General features: G+C 60.2%; 3 protein-coding genes across 6 annotated transcripts in view; 1 reads left to right on the top strand and 2 right to left on the bottom strand.

The window, feature by feature from the left end:
• The window catches only part of ACTL6B (actin like 6B), a 41776-nt gene extending 38827 nt beyond the window's left edge, over positions 1-2949 (bottom strand). Inside the window, exon 1 of the mRNA XM_050783736.1 lies at positions 2940-2949. The gene's annotated coding sequence lies outside the window, so the exon portion shown is untranslated. The remainder of the gene's footprint in view (positions 1-2939) is intronic.
• POP7 (POP7 homolog, ribonuclease P/MRP subunit) overlaps positions 1-16344 on the top strand; it is a 123240-nt gene that overhangs the window by 92175 nt on the left and 14721 nt on the right. The gene's annotated exons all lie outside the window — the stretch shown is intronic.
• Positions 180-14908, bottom strand: GIGYF1 (GRB10 interacting GYF protein 1). Of its 4 annotated transcripts, XM_050783641.1 has the most exons (28): positions 14775-14908; positions 9977-10233; positions 9273-9399; positions 9132-9196; positions 8884-8989; positions 8663-8792; positions 8470-8565; positions 8187-8298; positions 7980-8088; positions 7689-7729; positions 7335-7505; positions 6866-7119; positions 6661-6766; positions 6029-6166; positions 5733-5830; positions 5383-5554; positions 5110-5276; positions 4897-4997; positions 4689-4817; positions 4491-4591; positions 4226-4308; positions 3981-4121; positions 3686-3907; positions 3267-3454; positions 2999-3159; positions 2749-2912; positions 2541-2670; positions 180-2448 (listed from the first exon to the last, which is right to left on the bottom strand). In XM_050783641.1, exons 5-28 carry the CDS (start codon positions 8916-8918, stop codon positions 2396-2398), a joined length of 3102 nt encoding a protein of 1033 aa, XP_050639598.1. In that variant the 5' UTR covers positions 8919-8989; positions 9132-9196; positions 9273-9399; positions 9977-10233; positions 14775-14908; the 3' UTR covers positions 180-2395. The 4 variants fall into 4 exon arrangements, with proteins under 4 accessions (XP_050639598.1, XP_050639600.1, XP_050639599.1 ...); XM_050783643.1 differs by having other exon boundaries at positions 180-2465; positions 3267-3451; positions 9273-10233; XM_050783642.1 differs by having other exon boundaries at positions 3267-3451; positions 9273-10233.

Genomic DNA, 16344 nt, shown 5'->3' with positions numbered 1-16344 from the left:
AAAGCCTTCCATCCAGAGGTTGTTGGATAAGCAGCCCCCTGCCGTGGTCTCCCCCATCAGGCTGCTGACCAGAGCTAGCCTGACCAGGCGGACCCTGCTCGGAGCTCCTAGTTCCCAACTCTGCGCAAAGCCACTCATCCCCATGGCTCTCCCCAGATAACGAGCAGCGGAGGCGGAACGGGAGAACACACACCAAGTTTTATTGGGAGAAGGGAGTATTTACAGGAGCAGGTAAAGAGGGAAGTCACACAGGGTGGAGAGGGGGCGGGGAGATTGTGGGTACAAGGCAGACAGGGAACACGGCGACCCCTGCACCCACCCCAACCCCAGGAAGGGCAGGGGAGCAGCGAGGGCCCAGGAAGACCGGGGCCGGGGAAGGACAGCAACAGGGTCTGAGTCCCTGGGCAGGGGGGCTCAGGGGCTTGTAAACATTGACCACTCTCAGAAAGGGATGGGGGTGGGAGAGGGCTCCCCCTATACTTCCTCACAGGGTTAAGGCCTCTCCAGGCTCATGGGCCCCCTAAATCCAAAGTCTCTTTAGCTGGGGAGAAGGGGCAGGAAGAGACAGGAAAAGTGTCCCCCTTCCCCTGCATTGGCTGCGGCAGGGGTGGGGGGGTTACATTCAGTCACAACAGGAGTCTCCCCCACACCTGGCGAGAGGGAAGGGGAGCTGGGGGCCAGCAGCAGCAAACACTCCCCCCGGCCCGTCACCCCTTATTGCTTTAGAGAGAATATTGTCTTTTCAGGGACGCTAACACTGTGGGAACCAGGGAGAAGCAGGTGGGGGCCCCCCACCCCGAGGCCAGCTTGATCCCCCAACACTGACCTAGTTGCCACTTTGGTGCAAAAAAAAAAAAAAAAAAAAAAAAAAACCCTAACAACAAAAAACCAAACACCATCTTTCTGGGGCTAGATGGGGAAACAAAGGGGCCACTCCCCACGTCCCCAGGGCAGGAGGGAGAAATACATTCATGGAGGGAGGCAGTGGCGGAGCCTTGCCCTAATACTGCACTCTGAGCAATGAGGTCAATGGGAGGAGCTGGATGAGAAACCCAAAAGACAAAACTTACAAAACCCAAAATGGGTGGAGACGAACCCAAGTAGGGGACTGGGAATAAGAAGTGGGTGAGCAATAGAAGGGGCAGCTTCCCCTGACCCAGGAGCCGCACGCTTCTCTTCACCCCAACCTTACCCAACGGTAAAAAGCGCATCATATCAGACCCGGGAGACCTCCTGCTCCTCTCCCATTTGGTCGGCGGAAGGGTCAGGTGCAGAGCTGGGTGGTCCATACCTCACAAGCTGGCTGCTGGCTGGGGCCCCAGGTGGCAGTCCCTCCACTGCAACCCTAAGCCCAAAGCCACCCACTCCTTGCCTTTGAGGCCCCTCCTCCTGCCCCTTTCACGGGAGAAACAGCTCAGCCTTCTCTCTGCAGCCTCCGGAGCAATCATCCACCCCCGCCGCTCACAGAGGTGAGGCAGGAGCCAGGCAGGGGTGAGGTGGGGGCTTCCGGCCCAAAGAATACATTCACGTGGCAAGGCAGAGAGCTGGGGCTTTCAGGTTCAAACCCAGGGTGTCCCCCAAAATGGCAGCAGTGGAGGACGCCCCTCACCAAGGCCAGAGTCAGAGTCCTGCTGCCCCACCCTGCCAGCCAGAGAGGTTGGCACAGCCTGGCCCCTCCCATCTACTCGGCCAGCACAGGATGGCAGCCAGAGAGCTGGGGCAGCTCTTCCAATTTGTGCAACTGTCCCCCAAAGCAGCGAAGCCAAGGGGCTACTTTGGCCCCACCCCGGACACCTCAGCCAGCCCTGGCGAAAGAAGCTGCTCATAGCGGGTCCAGTGGGCGGGGCTCAGACAGGCCTCCTGTGCAAACTGCTGGCCCTCAGCCTCCAGTTACCCCATGGCCCACCTTCCGGGGGGGTAAGTGTGGCCTTGGGGGCCAGGCAGGACAGGTCCACGGGGCCTGTGTCCCCACTGCCCCAAAATAACAGTGTGTTTTTTCTTTCAGCCTCCTAACCATTTTTTTTTCATTTTTCATCTTTTTTCTTAAAAAAACAAAAAAAAATCCTCTGTGGACCTTCCATCGTCACACCCACTATCCTCACAGCGGGAAGGGGTGTTTAGAGTCTAGTTTTTAACAATATTTTTGCCTCTCCTAACTTTTCTTCAAAGTCGTTTAAAATTAAAAAAAAAAAATAAAAAGAAAACCCCCTCCCCCAGTCTGTAAAGTGCCTCGTGGTGGGTGAGTTAAGGTGCATCGTGTGTTTGTAACAAGTGCTGGGGACCCCGCCCCTGCCTCCTCCTCTGCTCCCTGTGGGTAGCCTGCAGGCTGGGACCCTCGGTCCATGCCGCCGCAGCCACCCTGGCCTACAGCCCAGGGGCTGGGGGTCCGGGCTGGTCAGTAGTCATCCACGCTCTCGATCTCACCAGAAGATCCGTGCAGGGAGTACCCTGAAGCCGGGGAGAAGCTGGGTCTGAGCTCTCTCCTGGGCTCCTCCTGCCCTGTGCCAAGGAAGTCCCGCTCCTGCCCCAGCCCAGCTCACCCAGGATGCTGGGGTCTGAGTGCAGCATCAGTGCCCGCCTCTTGGCCTTGCTGCCCTCCCCGGGGCCGAGTTTGGTGCTGTGGTTGGCCTGGAAGGCCGTCTGCAGGGAGGCGCTGCTCAGCCACGCCTCCTAAGGCAACGGAGAGGAGGGTGAAGGTCAAGAAGTGCCAGGCAAGCCCACCCCAGCTACTGGTGCCGGGTGCCTCACCTGCTGCTGCTGCCGCTGTTGGCTGGCTTTCTGCTTGGCCCTCCGCTCCAGGAATTGTTTGGCAAATTCTTTGGCTTCCAGCGTGTCCCCCAAGCAGGAACGGATATAATCGTGGACATCATAGGGGGATTCCACCTCCTTGAGGATCGCTACAGCCATGGGCACTGCAGGATGAGCGAGGGCTGTCAGGGCCCCCTGGCCAGGTCTGGAGCCCCAGGCCCCGCCCACTTCCTGGGAGCCGCTCACGCACCGTCCAGGCTGCCTGTGGCGCTCAGTGTGTGCAGCATCTGCTCACACCACTGGGTGAAGCCATCCTGGGGCCTGGGGATGCCCTGCAGCAGCTTCAGCAGCTTCTCTTCTTCCTCCGTCTTTTTGCGAATGGGCCGACCTGACAGGTGGCTGTACGAGTCACTGAAGGGGGTGGGTGAGTCAGGGTCGGAAATCAGCTGGCGGGGGGGCAGGAGAGTCTGCCACCTTCCCTCCCAGGGCCACCCCAAGCCTCCAGGTGCCACGCCCACCTGAGAGATGGGCTGCTCCGGCTGTTCTTCAGGCCGAGGCCGCGGACCAGGCTCCCGCCGCTCTTGGGGGTGTCCTCCCAGAGCCCCAGGCTGCTGCTGCTGCCCCCACTCTTGTCTGGCCCGCCCCACAGCGGCCCAGCCTCAGACACCCACTGGTTCAGGGGGGCAGTGCCCAGGCCCCCAAGCTGCTACAGATGGCAGAAGATCAGAGTGGCTCAAAGAAAGGCACCCCAGAAAAGCAGACAGGGAGGCTTGTTTAGGTGGCAAAGGGAGAGGGGTGAGGCGAGGGCCACAAGAGCTGTTGCCATCACAGGAGGGGCTGGGGTTTGGGCTGCACAAGTCTGGGCTTAGTGATCCCCCTCCCTATGCCACCCTGGAAACCGCATGGGGGGGTCCTGGGAGGTTCCTGGCCTGCTCACCACTCGGTGGTTGGGGGCCTGGGCCCGAGCTGGCTCCCGAGGTGGGGGCTGTTTGTGCAGCTGCCGCTCGCCCTCCAGCTGCAACTCCAGGAGTGTCTTCATGGACAGCCCCTGCTTGGCCAGGCCAGCCCAGAGTGGGGGCGGGGAGCTGGGCGCGGGGGGCACGGGGACTGCCTGCTGCTGCTGCTGTAGCAACTTCAGCAACAGCTCCTGCTGCCGTACCTAAGAGGGGGACACAGTGAGGGGACCTGACGAGGGCTCTCTCCCCAGCCAGCTGAGGCTCGGGAGCACCCACCTGCTTGCGCCGAAATAGCTCTTCCTCCTCTTGCCGCCGCTTCTGCTCCTCCTGCTGCTGCTGGCGGCGCTTCTCCTCCCGGCGCTTGCGTTCCTCTTCCTCCCGCTTCGCCCTGAGCTCCACTTCTCTGCGCTCCTGGAACTGAGACCAGTGGCTGATCAGGGGAGAGCTGCAGGGGACAGCTTGGGGCCTGCCTCGGTCCCCCCTTTCATTCCCAGGGCCTCAGCCCCAGGATGCCTACTCACTTTATGTTGCAGCTGGAGTTGTTCTAGAATTGGACCCTGAGTCGAAGAGTTAATTGGTATGTCCCAAAGACTGGCCTCACCACCTGCAGGGGGCAGGGGGCAGAGGCAGCTGCAGGTGGGCACTTGGGCCCACTGATCCAGTCCAGCCGCAGCAGTGGGCTCCCCAGCCAGAATGGCAACTAGGGGTGCAAGGGTGGGGAGCAGACCCCAGACCCCAGTTCACCCGGAGACTGCCTTGGGGGTGGGGGCCAGGCAGGCCACACACCTGACTGTGATGAGGCTGAGGTATGTACGTCCCAGAGGCGGCCCGAATCCGGCACCGACAAGGACCGGCTCATCGTCGGGAGCAGGTTCTGGTCCCCGCCTCTGAGGAGCAAATCGTGGATTCTCAGGACCCCAAATCCATCTCTGGTCTGCCCCCGTTCCCTACCCTGTATCCTGAGGGCTAGCATGCGCCACGCACCTGGGGGGTTTGAGCGCCTGGAGCTGCTGCAGGAATGCCGTGAGCTGCTGCTGCTGCTGCTGCTGCGGCGGCGGCGTCAGGTCCCCCAGAGCTGCCTTTTCTCGAAGCGCGCATTGTGGGAGCTGGCGGCTGCAAATGGGACAGTGGAGGTGGTGGGCCACAGAGCCAGCTCCGGGCCTTCTCCCAACCCACCCCAGGCCCCCCATACCTGCTGACCAGCTGAAGAAACTGCTGGTGCTGCAGCTGCTGGTACAAGGCAGCCGCGGCCAGCTCCTGCTGCTTCTTCAGCCGCTCCTGGTCCATGTTTCCCTGCTCGGGTGAGAGTTCGGCCAGTGCCCGCAGCAGCGAAGAGGGGACTCTGCTGGACTCCTGCCCACACCCCTTACACCCTGTCCCTCCATGCAGGGGAGAGGCGGCTCACCAGCAGTGGGGGTGGTGAGGGCCCTGGGGCGAAGGGCACACGGCCCCACATCTTGATCACCTCGCCTAGAGGCTGGAAGCCCTCATCACAGCCCCGCTTCACCAGCAGTGACATGGAGAAGTAGCCAGCCTGGAACCACTCTGCCATCTCCTGTGTCGTGAAGGGGCCTGGACAGGGAGCAAGGGAGCAGGAGAACCACTGTGGTCACAGGGTAGGCCAGAGACACCCTGAACCAGAATGGCCCTGAGCAGCCCTCCCATCCCACACAAGTACCTTGGATCTCGCCCTGCGGATCCTTGTAGAACCACTTCCGGGCAGCTCCATGGCTGAGCGGGAGGGCAGTGGCGGCTGCAGAATGGCGTAGGCCCTGGGTCTGCATGGCAGCTGTGAACTGCTCCTCCTCCAAGGAGCTGTCCTGCAGGGAAGCCACCAGCTTCTCCGCCTCCTGGAAGCCCAGGAAGAGAAGAAAGTCTCAGCTGCCAATCTCAGCACCATCAGGATGGGGATGGAGCTTGGGATGGGGATGGAGCTTGAGCTGGGGCCGGGGCCGGGGCCGGGGCCAAGCAGGTCAGGTGGTCAGGAGAAGTGTGAAGGGTCCCTCCCACTTTCTCAGGCCCCCACACCTGCTGCAGGTGCTTTAAGCCTTCATCATCCTCCAGATCTCCAGGTGGGCCAGCAGGGGAGCCCACCCCAGGACTCAGCTGGATCCCCCGAATATCATCTGGAAGGCATGAGGATAGGAGGTGGAAGGGAGGGCGGCAAGGAGACAAGATAGCCTCCGCCCACCCTCACTCCAGAACACTGAGCTCTTGCCATGGCTCCTCAATGTGAATGCCCTGTGTGCCCACCCCCACAAGAGGGGACCACTTTCTCTCACAGCCCCAGGGAACCCGGGAGGTAGGTCATCCTCCCTTCCTACCTTCGGCCACTGGGGGCTCTTTCTCCGCAGCTTCGTCCCCATCCCCGTTTGTCCCCCAGAGTGGGCCCAGGGTGGGTAGTGGGGACGGGGAGCTGGACTTCTCCTCCTGAGGAGGCAGTGGGGTCAGCTCCTTCCCACCTAGAAGAGGAAGATGGCCAGAATTCAGAACCAAGGGCTGGGCCTGCCACGCGAGTGAGCATAAGCCCTTGAGTGTGTGGCTGGACCCACGGGTCACCCTCCCCCGGGCCAAGTCCACCACTTCACTTGGGTCAACTCAACTAATAGTGGAGCGGGAATGCGGTGCCCTGACCCTTGCCTCCATGTGCCAGACGCAGCAGGAACGTATCAACACTGCACAACACCATACAACCCCGCAGACTTCACCCCAGGTTCTGCAGTTTCTTCAAGGGACTTTCAAAGGTCATTCTGATTATGCCTGATTTCTATCTGGTACACTGCCTTGAAGACATGGCTCTGCTAACCCCTGGTTCCTCCCCACCTCTCAACACTCTTCTTCCACTTCTAAGTAGCCTGATCCTACAGGTAGGTGGGCAGCAAGTGCCCAGCCTGGCAAAGAACCCCCATGCCAGTCTGGCCCGGCCCCAGGCCCGCTGGGCACCTCACAGGCTCACCCGCCTCAGGCCCTTCCTCCTCTAGCCCTTCGGAAGGCTCCTCCTCCTCCTCCAGCCCTTGGAAGTCCAGCTCTTGCTCCTCAGGAATGGGCTCCTTGGGGCCCTTCTGCATGGGGCAGGGGTGGGGGGCAGAGAACAGCTGGGTGGGTGAGGAGGAAGAGGACCCCAGCAGGGCAGGTTCCCACCCTCACCTCCTCGCAGATACCTTGAGAGGCAAGAAGGCCCCAGAGGCATCAAAGGTGCCCATTTCTTCATCCTCATCGTCCAGGCACCACTCTGGGAGCCCATCCTTGTCCTCCTCAAAGCCGTCAGGCACTCGGCACCGCCGCAGGTGAGAGCTGCCTCCCCCTCCCCGCCCCTCCTCTTCACCACACCCGCCTCGATCCCCTCGCAAATCAAATTCAAACTTGCGCCTCCGTTCCCCATGTTCCCGCCAGCCAGCAGAGCGGGGACCGCCATCTGCGCAGGAAAAGTCAGGGAGAAGAAGAGTGGGTACCCAAGCAAAGCTGGCGGCCCTCTCTGCTGCAGCTCATGGAGCACCTCCAGGGCTGCTGTCCCAGCCACTTCCACACCAGCCAGCCTCTGCTACCTCCCAGGGGCTACAGGAGCCCACCCTCTCATGACAGTTCCTGCTCCCCACTGCCCTCACCAATGCTACTGGGCCCCAATCTCACCAGGGCTGGCGGAGCGCCAGCGGTCGCCATCTCGCCGGGGCCCTGCCCCAAGCCTCCAGCTGCCCTCCTCCTCCTCCTCCTGCTCCTCCCGTAAGGAGCGCCAGTTCTCGCTGTCTGAGCGGGCATGCTCCTTCCTTGGGCCAGCCCCTCCCTCCTCAAACCCACATCGTGCTGGGAGATGGAAAAGAGGAGCAGTTATCAGAAAGGCAGCGTGGTACCTGGACCCTCAGGAAACGTGGGGAGCCAGCTCCAGGCCCTCCTGCCCCCAGCACCTCTGAAATAAACACCCTCAGACTGGGCCACCCATCTTGATCCTCCCCGCTGCCCCGGCCGCCGCCCTCAGCAACCTCGTACCTCCATCCCGCCTTGCTGACTTCTCAAACCGCCTGTCGCCTCTGCAGGAGGGGAAACGTGTGGGTCAAAAACAGTACAGCCTCCCCACCCACCTTTTGCGACCGCCCCATGCCTTGTCCACTGTGCCCTGAGGCAGTGGAGGGAGGGAGGGGACAGAGGAAACCAGGGGTCAGGAGAACAGGGATCTCTGACAGGGCTTATCTGGTAGGCCTCTGTTACCCTCTAGCAATAGGAACCAGGCCTCCCTCCCTGGCCTGCCCTGCTCTATGCCACACCCCCTCCTGGCCCCACCTGTCATCCCAGCTCTGGCTGCGCTGGATCTCCCGGGGGCTTCGTCCAAAGGCCCCATCACCTTCTTCGATGCTTCTTTGGTAAAAGCAGCTGTCACCGCGGCCACGGCCTAGATAAGAGGCCAGATGCACACTGAAACCTGCTGCACGTCCTCAAAGTCAGGGGCCCTGATCTGCCTGCCCCCGGGACACGCCATCACCCCTCTACCTCGGCTCCGCGTGCTGCCCCTGCCTCGGGAGGTGCCAGTCAGGGGGGGGCCAGCCCCTTTCCCCATCAGCCTCAGCACAGCCACGCTGTTCACTGACAGGGAGAAGTTTCTCTGAGGAGGGAGCCAGGGGCGGGAGTGAGGACCCAGGTACCTGACCACCCCCACTCCCACCCCACAGCACCCTCCCGGCCTGTCTCCCCAGCACTGGCCCCTCTCCTCCTAGCCCGACTCACGGCCACCCCTCCCGGGCCCCCGCAGCCTCAGCTCCTGGCCTGGCCCCACCTGTTCCTCCTCAGTCAGCGGCTCCAGGGCCAGGGGCTGCAGTGGCTCGTCCTGCAGCACCGCGGCAAACTCCTTGTCCTGCAGCTCTTCTGGGACCTGGCGGTGGGGTGGGACAGCCAAGACACCACATGCTGCCAGATCCCCTCCATGGGCAGAGACCACCGCCGCCAACAACCCTCGTCCACGCACCCACCTTGTTCTCCTTGACGTAGAGGGCCAGCATCTCCTCTCGCCCATAGCGGTAATCAGCCAGCTTGTATTTGGGCATGGCAGGGGATGGAGGTGGGGAGGCCACGCTGCCGCCCCCAGACAGGGCCCTGAGCCTGGACATGACACAGAGAGAAGAAGACAGGTCAGGGCAGCCTGACTGTGCTTTCCCGAATCTCCACGGCAGCCGAGGCACATGTGACTCACCACTCAGGCCCAAAGTTGAGTGTCTCTGCTGCCATCGTGGGGCTGGGCGTGTTTCTGAGAGGCCGGGGGTGGGGAGGAGGGGACCTGGCGTTCACTCTCCAAACACCTGTGGGGGAATGGGGCCATGGAGAACAGCACACGAAGGAGACCTTTCAAGTGCAGGGAGGACACCCTGGGGTACATCCTGGTAGGCATGGCAATGCGCCCCGGACTAGCTGGTGGGTCACCTGGGGTCTAAAAGGACTCACCTGAGCCAGCCACGTGGCCACTCACACCATGAGTTACCCAGAGATGAGTCCAGACGGTGAAAGACCTGGGGGAGGCGAGGAGATGGGAAGCTCGAGTCCTTCCGGCCTCCGTGGGGCAACCTCCCTCGGCCCAGGGCTCACCTGGCAGCCTGGCCCAGGAAGCAGGAGGGCAGGGGCTGGTGCTGGAGTGAACGAGGGTCCCCAAGCCACTGGGAATTGGTCTGGCCTCAGTAGAGCCTGGGAGCGACCTTCACATCTGGGAAAGACCCTTAAGGAGAGCAGGGGGGAGGAGATAGGGTTCAGGACAAGGCTCTGCTGGCAGCCCTGCCCTGCCCTGCATGACGGGAGAGGTCCATTCGCCGGGTGGTATCTCTGGGCATCAGCACCCTCACCACCCTCTCTGGGAGGCTGAGACAGGAGGTGCAGCGCAGAACTCAGGGAGGGAGGCAGCCGAGGCCAGGATGGATGTTCAGGGCAAAGATAAAACAAAAACAAGCAAGCAAAAACTCACTAGAGCCACAAATAGCTTACAGAGAAAAGGTCAGTTACGGAGAGAAGGATTAGAAATAAATCTAGGAGCAAAACTCTTTCCTTTATGAAAAAAATCACAGTTGGCTGCTCAGAAGCTCAAATCCAGGGGCTTGGTCTGGGGAGAAACCCAGTGAAAAGGAGCAGGAGGTGATTCTAGGGCCACAGACGGGTACATGACGAGGCTCCAGGCAAGCCTGAGCCAAGGCACCTCGGGCTGGTTTCCCCCACAGGAATCACACCCAGACCACCGCCCCCCAATCAAGAACGGAGGCTGAAACAACCAAGCCACCAAGGGAACGAGGATCTCAGGATACCGGCTGGGAAGCAGCCTCTGGCACCATCAGGTGGAAATAAGGTCAGGGCAATGGAGGCTGGTGGGGGTGCAGCGGCAGCCTGTTCCTCTAAGGGACGATGGAGGGGACTCTCAGGAGGAGGCGCATCCCTGGGGACCCGGGCAGAGGACTCAGGCGGGTGGGCGGGGTCCAGGCGCTGCAGAGCTGTTGTCACTGGCTGGGAGGGAGGCTGGCCCGGCTTGGTGCTGCAGCTCCCATCAACTCCAGGACGCCACAGTCTGGGAAAGAAGAGGAAGGGGGTTCCACCAGGGTGCTAAGGGGGAAAGGCCATCAGCCCCAGCTGAGCCAGCAGCCCATGACATGCCGAGGCCTTCTCAGAGTCCCAGCACCCCAGGGGGAACCACAGGGCTCAGAGGCAACCCAGGGCCAGGGTGGCCTCCCCTGGGGCCTCTCCCTCCTCAGCCTCGGATGGATGCTCCGGTGGTGGTGTGCTCCACGCCACGCAAAGCCACCAGCCTGTCGCTGACTGCAGGTGGCCTCCTAGAGCAATCTGGGGACTGGATGAGACTTGAGGACATGATGCTAAGTGAAACAGACCAGCCAAAAAAGGAGAGTTAGACCTTACTTCTCTTTCATGAGGTCTCTAGAGGAGGCACTCACTGAGGGAGGAAGGTAGAAGGGCAGTCACCAGGGGCTGAGGGGACAGGGAACTGTTGCTGAAGGGCCCAGAGCTTCAACTGAGGAGCAGATCCTGGGGCCGCTGGTAGTCAGGGCCAGACACCAATGTGAGTGTACTCAGTGCCACAGAACAGCACAGTTAGAGACAGTTAAAGTATCCAAATTTTGTTGTATATTTTACCACAATAATCACTTTTTAAAAAAAGCTTTAGGGAACAAAAGGTATCTGGACATAACCACCGCATACCTAAGTTTTCCCCACTCCAAGAAAAACACCCCACATTCCTTCAAATCAGCCTCAGGAGAGGCTGTTTTGAGCCTCCTCCAGTTCATTCCTTCTAGAAGGCCAGAAGCTCATCCTGCAGGCATGAGGGTGGGAGAGGGTAGAACAGAAAAGGCACCACCTGGCCAGCACAATGGCTTATACCTATAATCCCAGCACTGTGGGAGGCTTGAAGAGAGAAGTCCGAGACCAGCCTGAGTAACAGAACAAGACCATGACTCTACAGAAACAATTCTAAACATTTTTTTAAAAAGAAAAAGCGGCCAGGCGTGGTGGCTCATGCCTATAAACCCAGCACTTTGGGAGACCAAGGCAGGAAGATCACCTAAGGTCAGGAGTTTGAGACCAGCCTGGCCAACGTCGCAAAACTCTCTACTAAAAATACAAAAATTAGCCGGGCCTGGTGGTAGGTGCCTGTAATCCCAGCTACTTGGGCGGCTGAGGCAGGAGAATCGCTTGAACCCAGGAGGCGGAGGTTGCAGTGAGCCGAGATCGCGCCCCTACACTCCAGCCTGGGCAACAGAGCAAGACTGTCTCAAAAAACAAAACAAAAAAAATCTTAAAGTGATGGCCTCACACTGCCCCCTGCCAGGCGCAGCAAGGGCAGCTCTCCTGGGTGCCTCCGGCTGGAGTCCCCCATCCTGACTGTGTCTTGGCTGCAAGGGGCACACAAAAGGGGGAGTGGCTCATGCAGCCTGAGGACAGCGACACCAAGACAAGGGAGAGAGCAGGCCCAGAGCAGGAAAAAACCCATGCCACCTGCCTTCTTGGGAAGAAACCAGGAGACTGAGGTTAACTCTCTAGGTGCCCCCACAGCAGGGTCTGGTGCTGGAAGCTGGTAGTGCCTGGCCCCATCCTTGGACTAAAGGAACTAGTGGCGCAGCTGCAGGCTACCATGGGGCTCCCACCCTCCAACAGGTTCTGGACTCAGGGCCCCTCTGCTCCTCAGGGGGCTCCTGGCCAAGTCTGGAGATATTCTGGGCTGTCACCACTGGGCAAGGGGTGCACAGGGCATCCCCACAGCCAAGAGCTATGTGACTCCAGATTCCAAGCACGCCAGTGCTGAGATGCCCTCCTCTGCGCCACGAGCACGGGCAGAGCCCTCGGGGGTCTACTGGGCCAAGGGGAAGGCAAGGGAAGCCAGGTGTGTGCAAAGCTGGGTCACTCTCCTCTCTGAACAGCAGGGATATCATTCCCTAATTACACTGTCCCACGAGGGAAATCTGAAATCCTGCCAGGAGGAAATCTTTAAGAAAAGAACAGATTTTTTTTTTTTTTTTTTTAAGAAAAACTGCCTAAGTTTGTCTATTGCAAGCTCTCAAAGCCAGGCATCTGATTCCTGTCCAATGAAGACAAGAGCAGGAGGTGGCGGGGGGGATGGGGGACCGCCACCTGCCCGCCTCAGCTTTTCCGGCTGAGCTTTCTCAGCTCAGGGTCTCCTCCTCACAGGCCCCTTCCAGCCTGTCCCCCGCCCTGGCCCTTCCCTCAAGCCTCGCCCCCTCCCCACCCCTTCTCTTTCTCAGGCCTGTCTACCCTCAGTCCCCCAGCATCTGAATCAATGCTTTTGAAAGACTGCCCCCTGCCGGAAACAAGGGGCGAGGACATGCTGGGCCTGGGTGCTCCAGCAGGCACCAGGGCGCGGGAAGGGAGCCCGCTCTCTGGGGCTCAGAACTCAAGGGAGAAGGAAAAGACGGAGAACAGGCGGTTCCAGTGCACATTCAGCTAAGAACATTATCTCCTCACTCCATCACCCCTAAAATTAGCTCCAACACGGAGCACTGTGCCTTGGCACAGAACAGTGCCACTTAAACAGAAGCAGAGTCCCCAGTTCCCCAACACTGGAGCGACCGCCCAGCCCCAGGCCTGCTGGAGGGGACCTGGGCCTTTCTCAGGATGGAGATTCTCCAAGCGTGGTAGGATGAAGACGCTGAGGCTTAAAGAAGAGATGCAAGCCCGCATTCCTCGCGGCTGGTCAGTTATCCCTGCTCTCTCCTCTCTGAGCCATCCCAACAAATCACACCACCGCTTGGCAACTGCCTACAAGTTAACAGTTTTTAAGCATTTTCACTCTTTACCTCCTGTGATCCCTTTTGCTCACTTGCCCAGCCATGGGCTCCAGCCAGGGAAAACAAGGAGGAAGCTGCTCCGACAGTGTGCCCCGACATCCTCGACACTCTATGCAATACTGGAGGTGTGCACGGTGGCAGTAATGACCATCCCAAACTCTCAAGCGTTACTCTGTGAGTTTGAAGCCATTTCACATTTGTTAGACTTTCAACCTCCTTCATCTAGCCGCCTCCTCTCATCTTCTCTCCTCTATAGTGGGCTATTTTTCTTTTTTAATTCCCAAATTCTAATAGCACATGTAAAAGTTAGGGCTAACGCATCAGATCACGGACACAAGACTGATGTGTCCAACAGGAGAACAAGCTAGTTCAGAAGTTTAAGCACATGGTCCACTTGACTAACCACCCCATGGGACCCTCAGGGCCCCTGGTTCCCAGGCAATGGCAGGGACACCAAGTCCAGGTCTACCCCCAAATCCTTCCCAATGACACGACAGACCGCTGGGGTACCAAGACCTACAATCTAAGAAAATCAGATTAGAGCTGGCTAGCCTGGTGGAGGGTGGCTAGCCTAAGTCTGCAAAGGGCACAGGAAAGATGGGAAGGAGAAAGAACCCCAAATCCCCCATGTCGACAGCAAAGAAGAGACCCTTACTGGTACCACCGATGGTGTTTCCATGCCAAAGGCCAGGGGTTGGCGGGGTTCTAAATCGAAACTGTTATATGGACTCGAAGGGGCAGTGCAAAGAGGATGGGAAAGCTGACGATCTTCCAGAACAACACTTTGAAAGGCAAGAGGGAAGTAAGGCTTGGGTGATTGGAAAAAAAAAAAATTCAATCCAACTAACAAGTCTTTATGTAGCATCTCCCAGTTCCTGGCACTAGGATACAACAGACCTAGAGTCTCACCGGGAAAGTGAGTAATGACTGTGTAACAGAGGAGACAAACAAGGGGCTCTTAAAAAGTTACTTGGAAATTTTTTTTTTTTTAAGACAAGGTGTGAGAGCTGTGGCCAGGGAGCTGCTGCACCGAGGGTCATGAGCTGGGAAGGGCCTGGCCTGGGACGGGGAGGGAAAGCAGTCTCTACTATGGAAGGTGTTTCCCGCGGTTGTGCAACTGGGAAGGAGACCCCAATGACCCAGCACTAAGATCGCCGGAGCGAAAGGAAACGGAGGTGAGGAGGACTCAGGCGAGGTGCCTGGGTGGAGGAAAGGCTTCCATGTTGGCCAAAGTCGTGGAAAGCTTGGACTTGGGGAACTGCAAGGCCCAGCTCCTTCCGAGGGGAACCCAAAGGCGCGCTGGGGAGAACTCCGGGGAGCGCGGGGCCCGGACACCTTAGGACGCTAGGGTCGGGGGCCCCCAGGCGGCCCACAGCAGGGCTTGGCAGAGGCCCGGGGGCGACCGTTAGGAGCGCGGGGGTGGAAGGCGGCGGGCCGGCCCGGGAGGACGGCGTGCCCTTCAGGGAGGGGCGCCAGGTGCGCGGGGGTCGAGCGGTCGCCCCCCAAGCCGGGCGCCGGCCTCCTGGGGCCTCCCCGAGGCTAGCCGGCTCTGGGGGAGGGTCCCGGCGGCGGGGAGGGGCCGGAGCGGGCTGGAGGGCGGGCGGACGCACCGGGCGGCGGCGGCGGCGGCGGCCTCGGGGAGGAGACGGGGGAGGGTCCTAGTCGGCGGCCCGCGCGCTGGCTCCAGCGCTTCGCTAGCTCGCGGGCTCCGCGCGGCCGCCGCGGCGTCGGGGGCGGGCCTGCCCCGGGGCCCGGCTGTGAGCTGGGGGCCGCGGGAACGCCGGGCGCTTACCGCGGGCGGCGCAAGGGTCCGGTCCGGGGCGTGGGCGGCGCGCGGCGGGCTGGGGCCGGGGACGGCGGCGGCGACGGGGGAGGGGACGCTGGCGCTCCCGCGGCGGCCGCTCCTCTGTGTTTGTGTTTGTAGCAAGATGGCTGCCCGCCTCGCACCACGTGACGCGGACGCGGGGCCGCGGGGCCGCCCCCTCCTCCGCCGCCGCCGCCGCCGCCGCCGCCGCCGCCGCCTCCCTCCGCGGCTCCGGCCTGCGCCGCCTCTCCTCGTGCGCTCCTCGCGTGCCCCGCGCGCCGCTGTCCGGACGCCAGTCGCCCCCGACAGCCCCCACCTTCCCGCCCCGGCACGTGACCCGGGCGCCCGGCTGGTCACGTGACGTGGGCCCCTAACTGCGGGCGGGGTCGGCCCCGGAGCGGCCCCTTCTCCCCCACCTCCTCCGACCCTGCGACGCGCGACCCTTGGAACCGAGGCCGCGGCCTCCCTGGCGGTCCAGTTTCCTCCAGGAAGCCCGCCTGGATGACAGGAGACAATAAAATCCAGAACCCTTCATCAGGCGTCCTGGGATGTGTGAAATAAGTGGCTCAGGCAGATGAGTTGACTCTCAAGAGCCTCTTTTATTTTTTTTTCTTATTATTTATTTAATTATTGAGACAGCGTGTGGCTCTGTCGCCCAGGTTGGAGTGCAGTGGCGCGATCTCAGCTCACTGCAACCTCCACCTCCCGGGTTCAAGTGATTCTCGTGCCTCGGCCTCCCGAGTAGCTAGGATTACAGGCACACACCACCAAGTTCGGCTAAATTTTTGTATTTTTAGTAGTGAAGGGGTTCGCCATGTTGGCCAGGCTGGTCTAGAACTCCTGACCTCAAGTGATCTGCCTGCCTCGCCCTCCCAAAGTGCTGGGATTACAGGCGTGAGCCACCGCGCCCGGCCTCTATATATTTATTTTTTTGAAGCAGGGTCTCACTCTGTCACCCAGGCTGCAGTGCACTAACCCGATCTCGGCTTACCGCAGCCTCCAACTGCCATGTCTCAAGCGATCCTCACATCTCAGCCTCCCGAATTGATGGGACTATAGGTGTGCATCATTGTGCCCAGATAACTTTTTTATTCTCTGTAAAGATGGGGGCAGGTGGCGTGTCTCACAACATTGCCCAGGCTGGTCTTGAACTCCTGGCCTCAAGGGATCCTCCTGCCACAGGCTCTTGAATAGCTAGGACTACATCCGTGTGCCACCACACCCAACTAATTTTTAAAGTTTCTTGTTTGTGTGTTTTCCAAGACAGAGTCTTGCTGTCGCCCAGGCTGGAGTGCAGTGTCGCGATCACAGTTCACTGCATCCTCTTGCCCCCTGGGCTCAAGCAATCCTCCTGCCTCAAGTGCCCTGAGTAGCCAGGACTACCAGGGCACACCACCACACCCAGCTAATTTTTTTTTTTTTTTTTTTTTTTTTTGTAGAGACAGGTTTCCCCCATTTTGCCCAGGCTGGTCTTGAACTCCTGGACCCAAACGATCTTCCTCCCAAAGTCCTGGGATTACAGGCATGAGCCACCATGCCTGGCCTCTCAAAAGTCTCT

This window comes from Macaca thibetana, chromosome 3 (assembly GCF_024542745.1).
Source record: "Macaca thibetana thibetana isolate TM-01 chromosome 3, ASM2454274v1, whole genome shotgun sequence".
In the NCBI taxonomy this organism is placed as follows: Eukaryota; Metazoa; Chordata; class Mammalia; order Primates; family Cercopithecidae; genus Macaca; species Macaca thibetana.
This window is presented reverse-complemented; position numbering and strand designations above follow the sequence as displayed.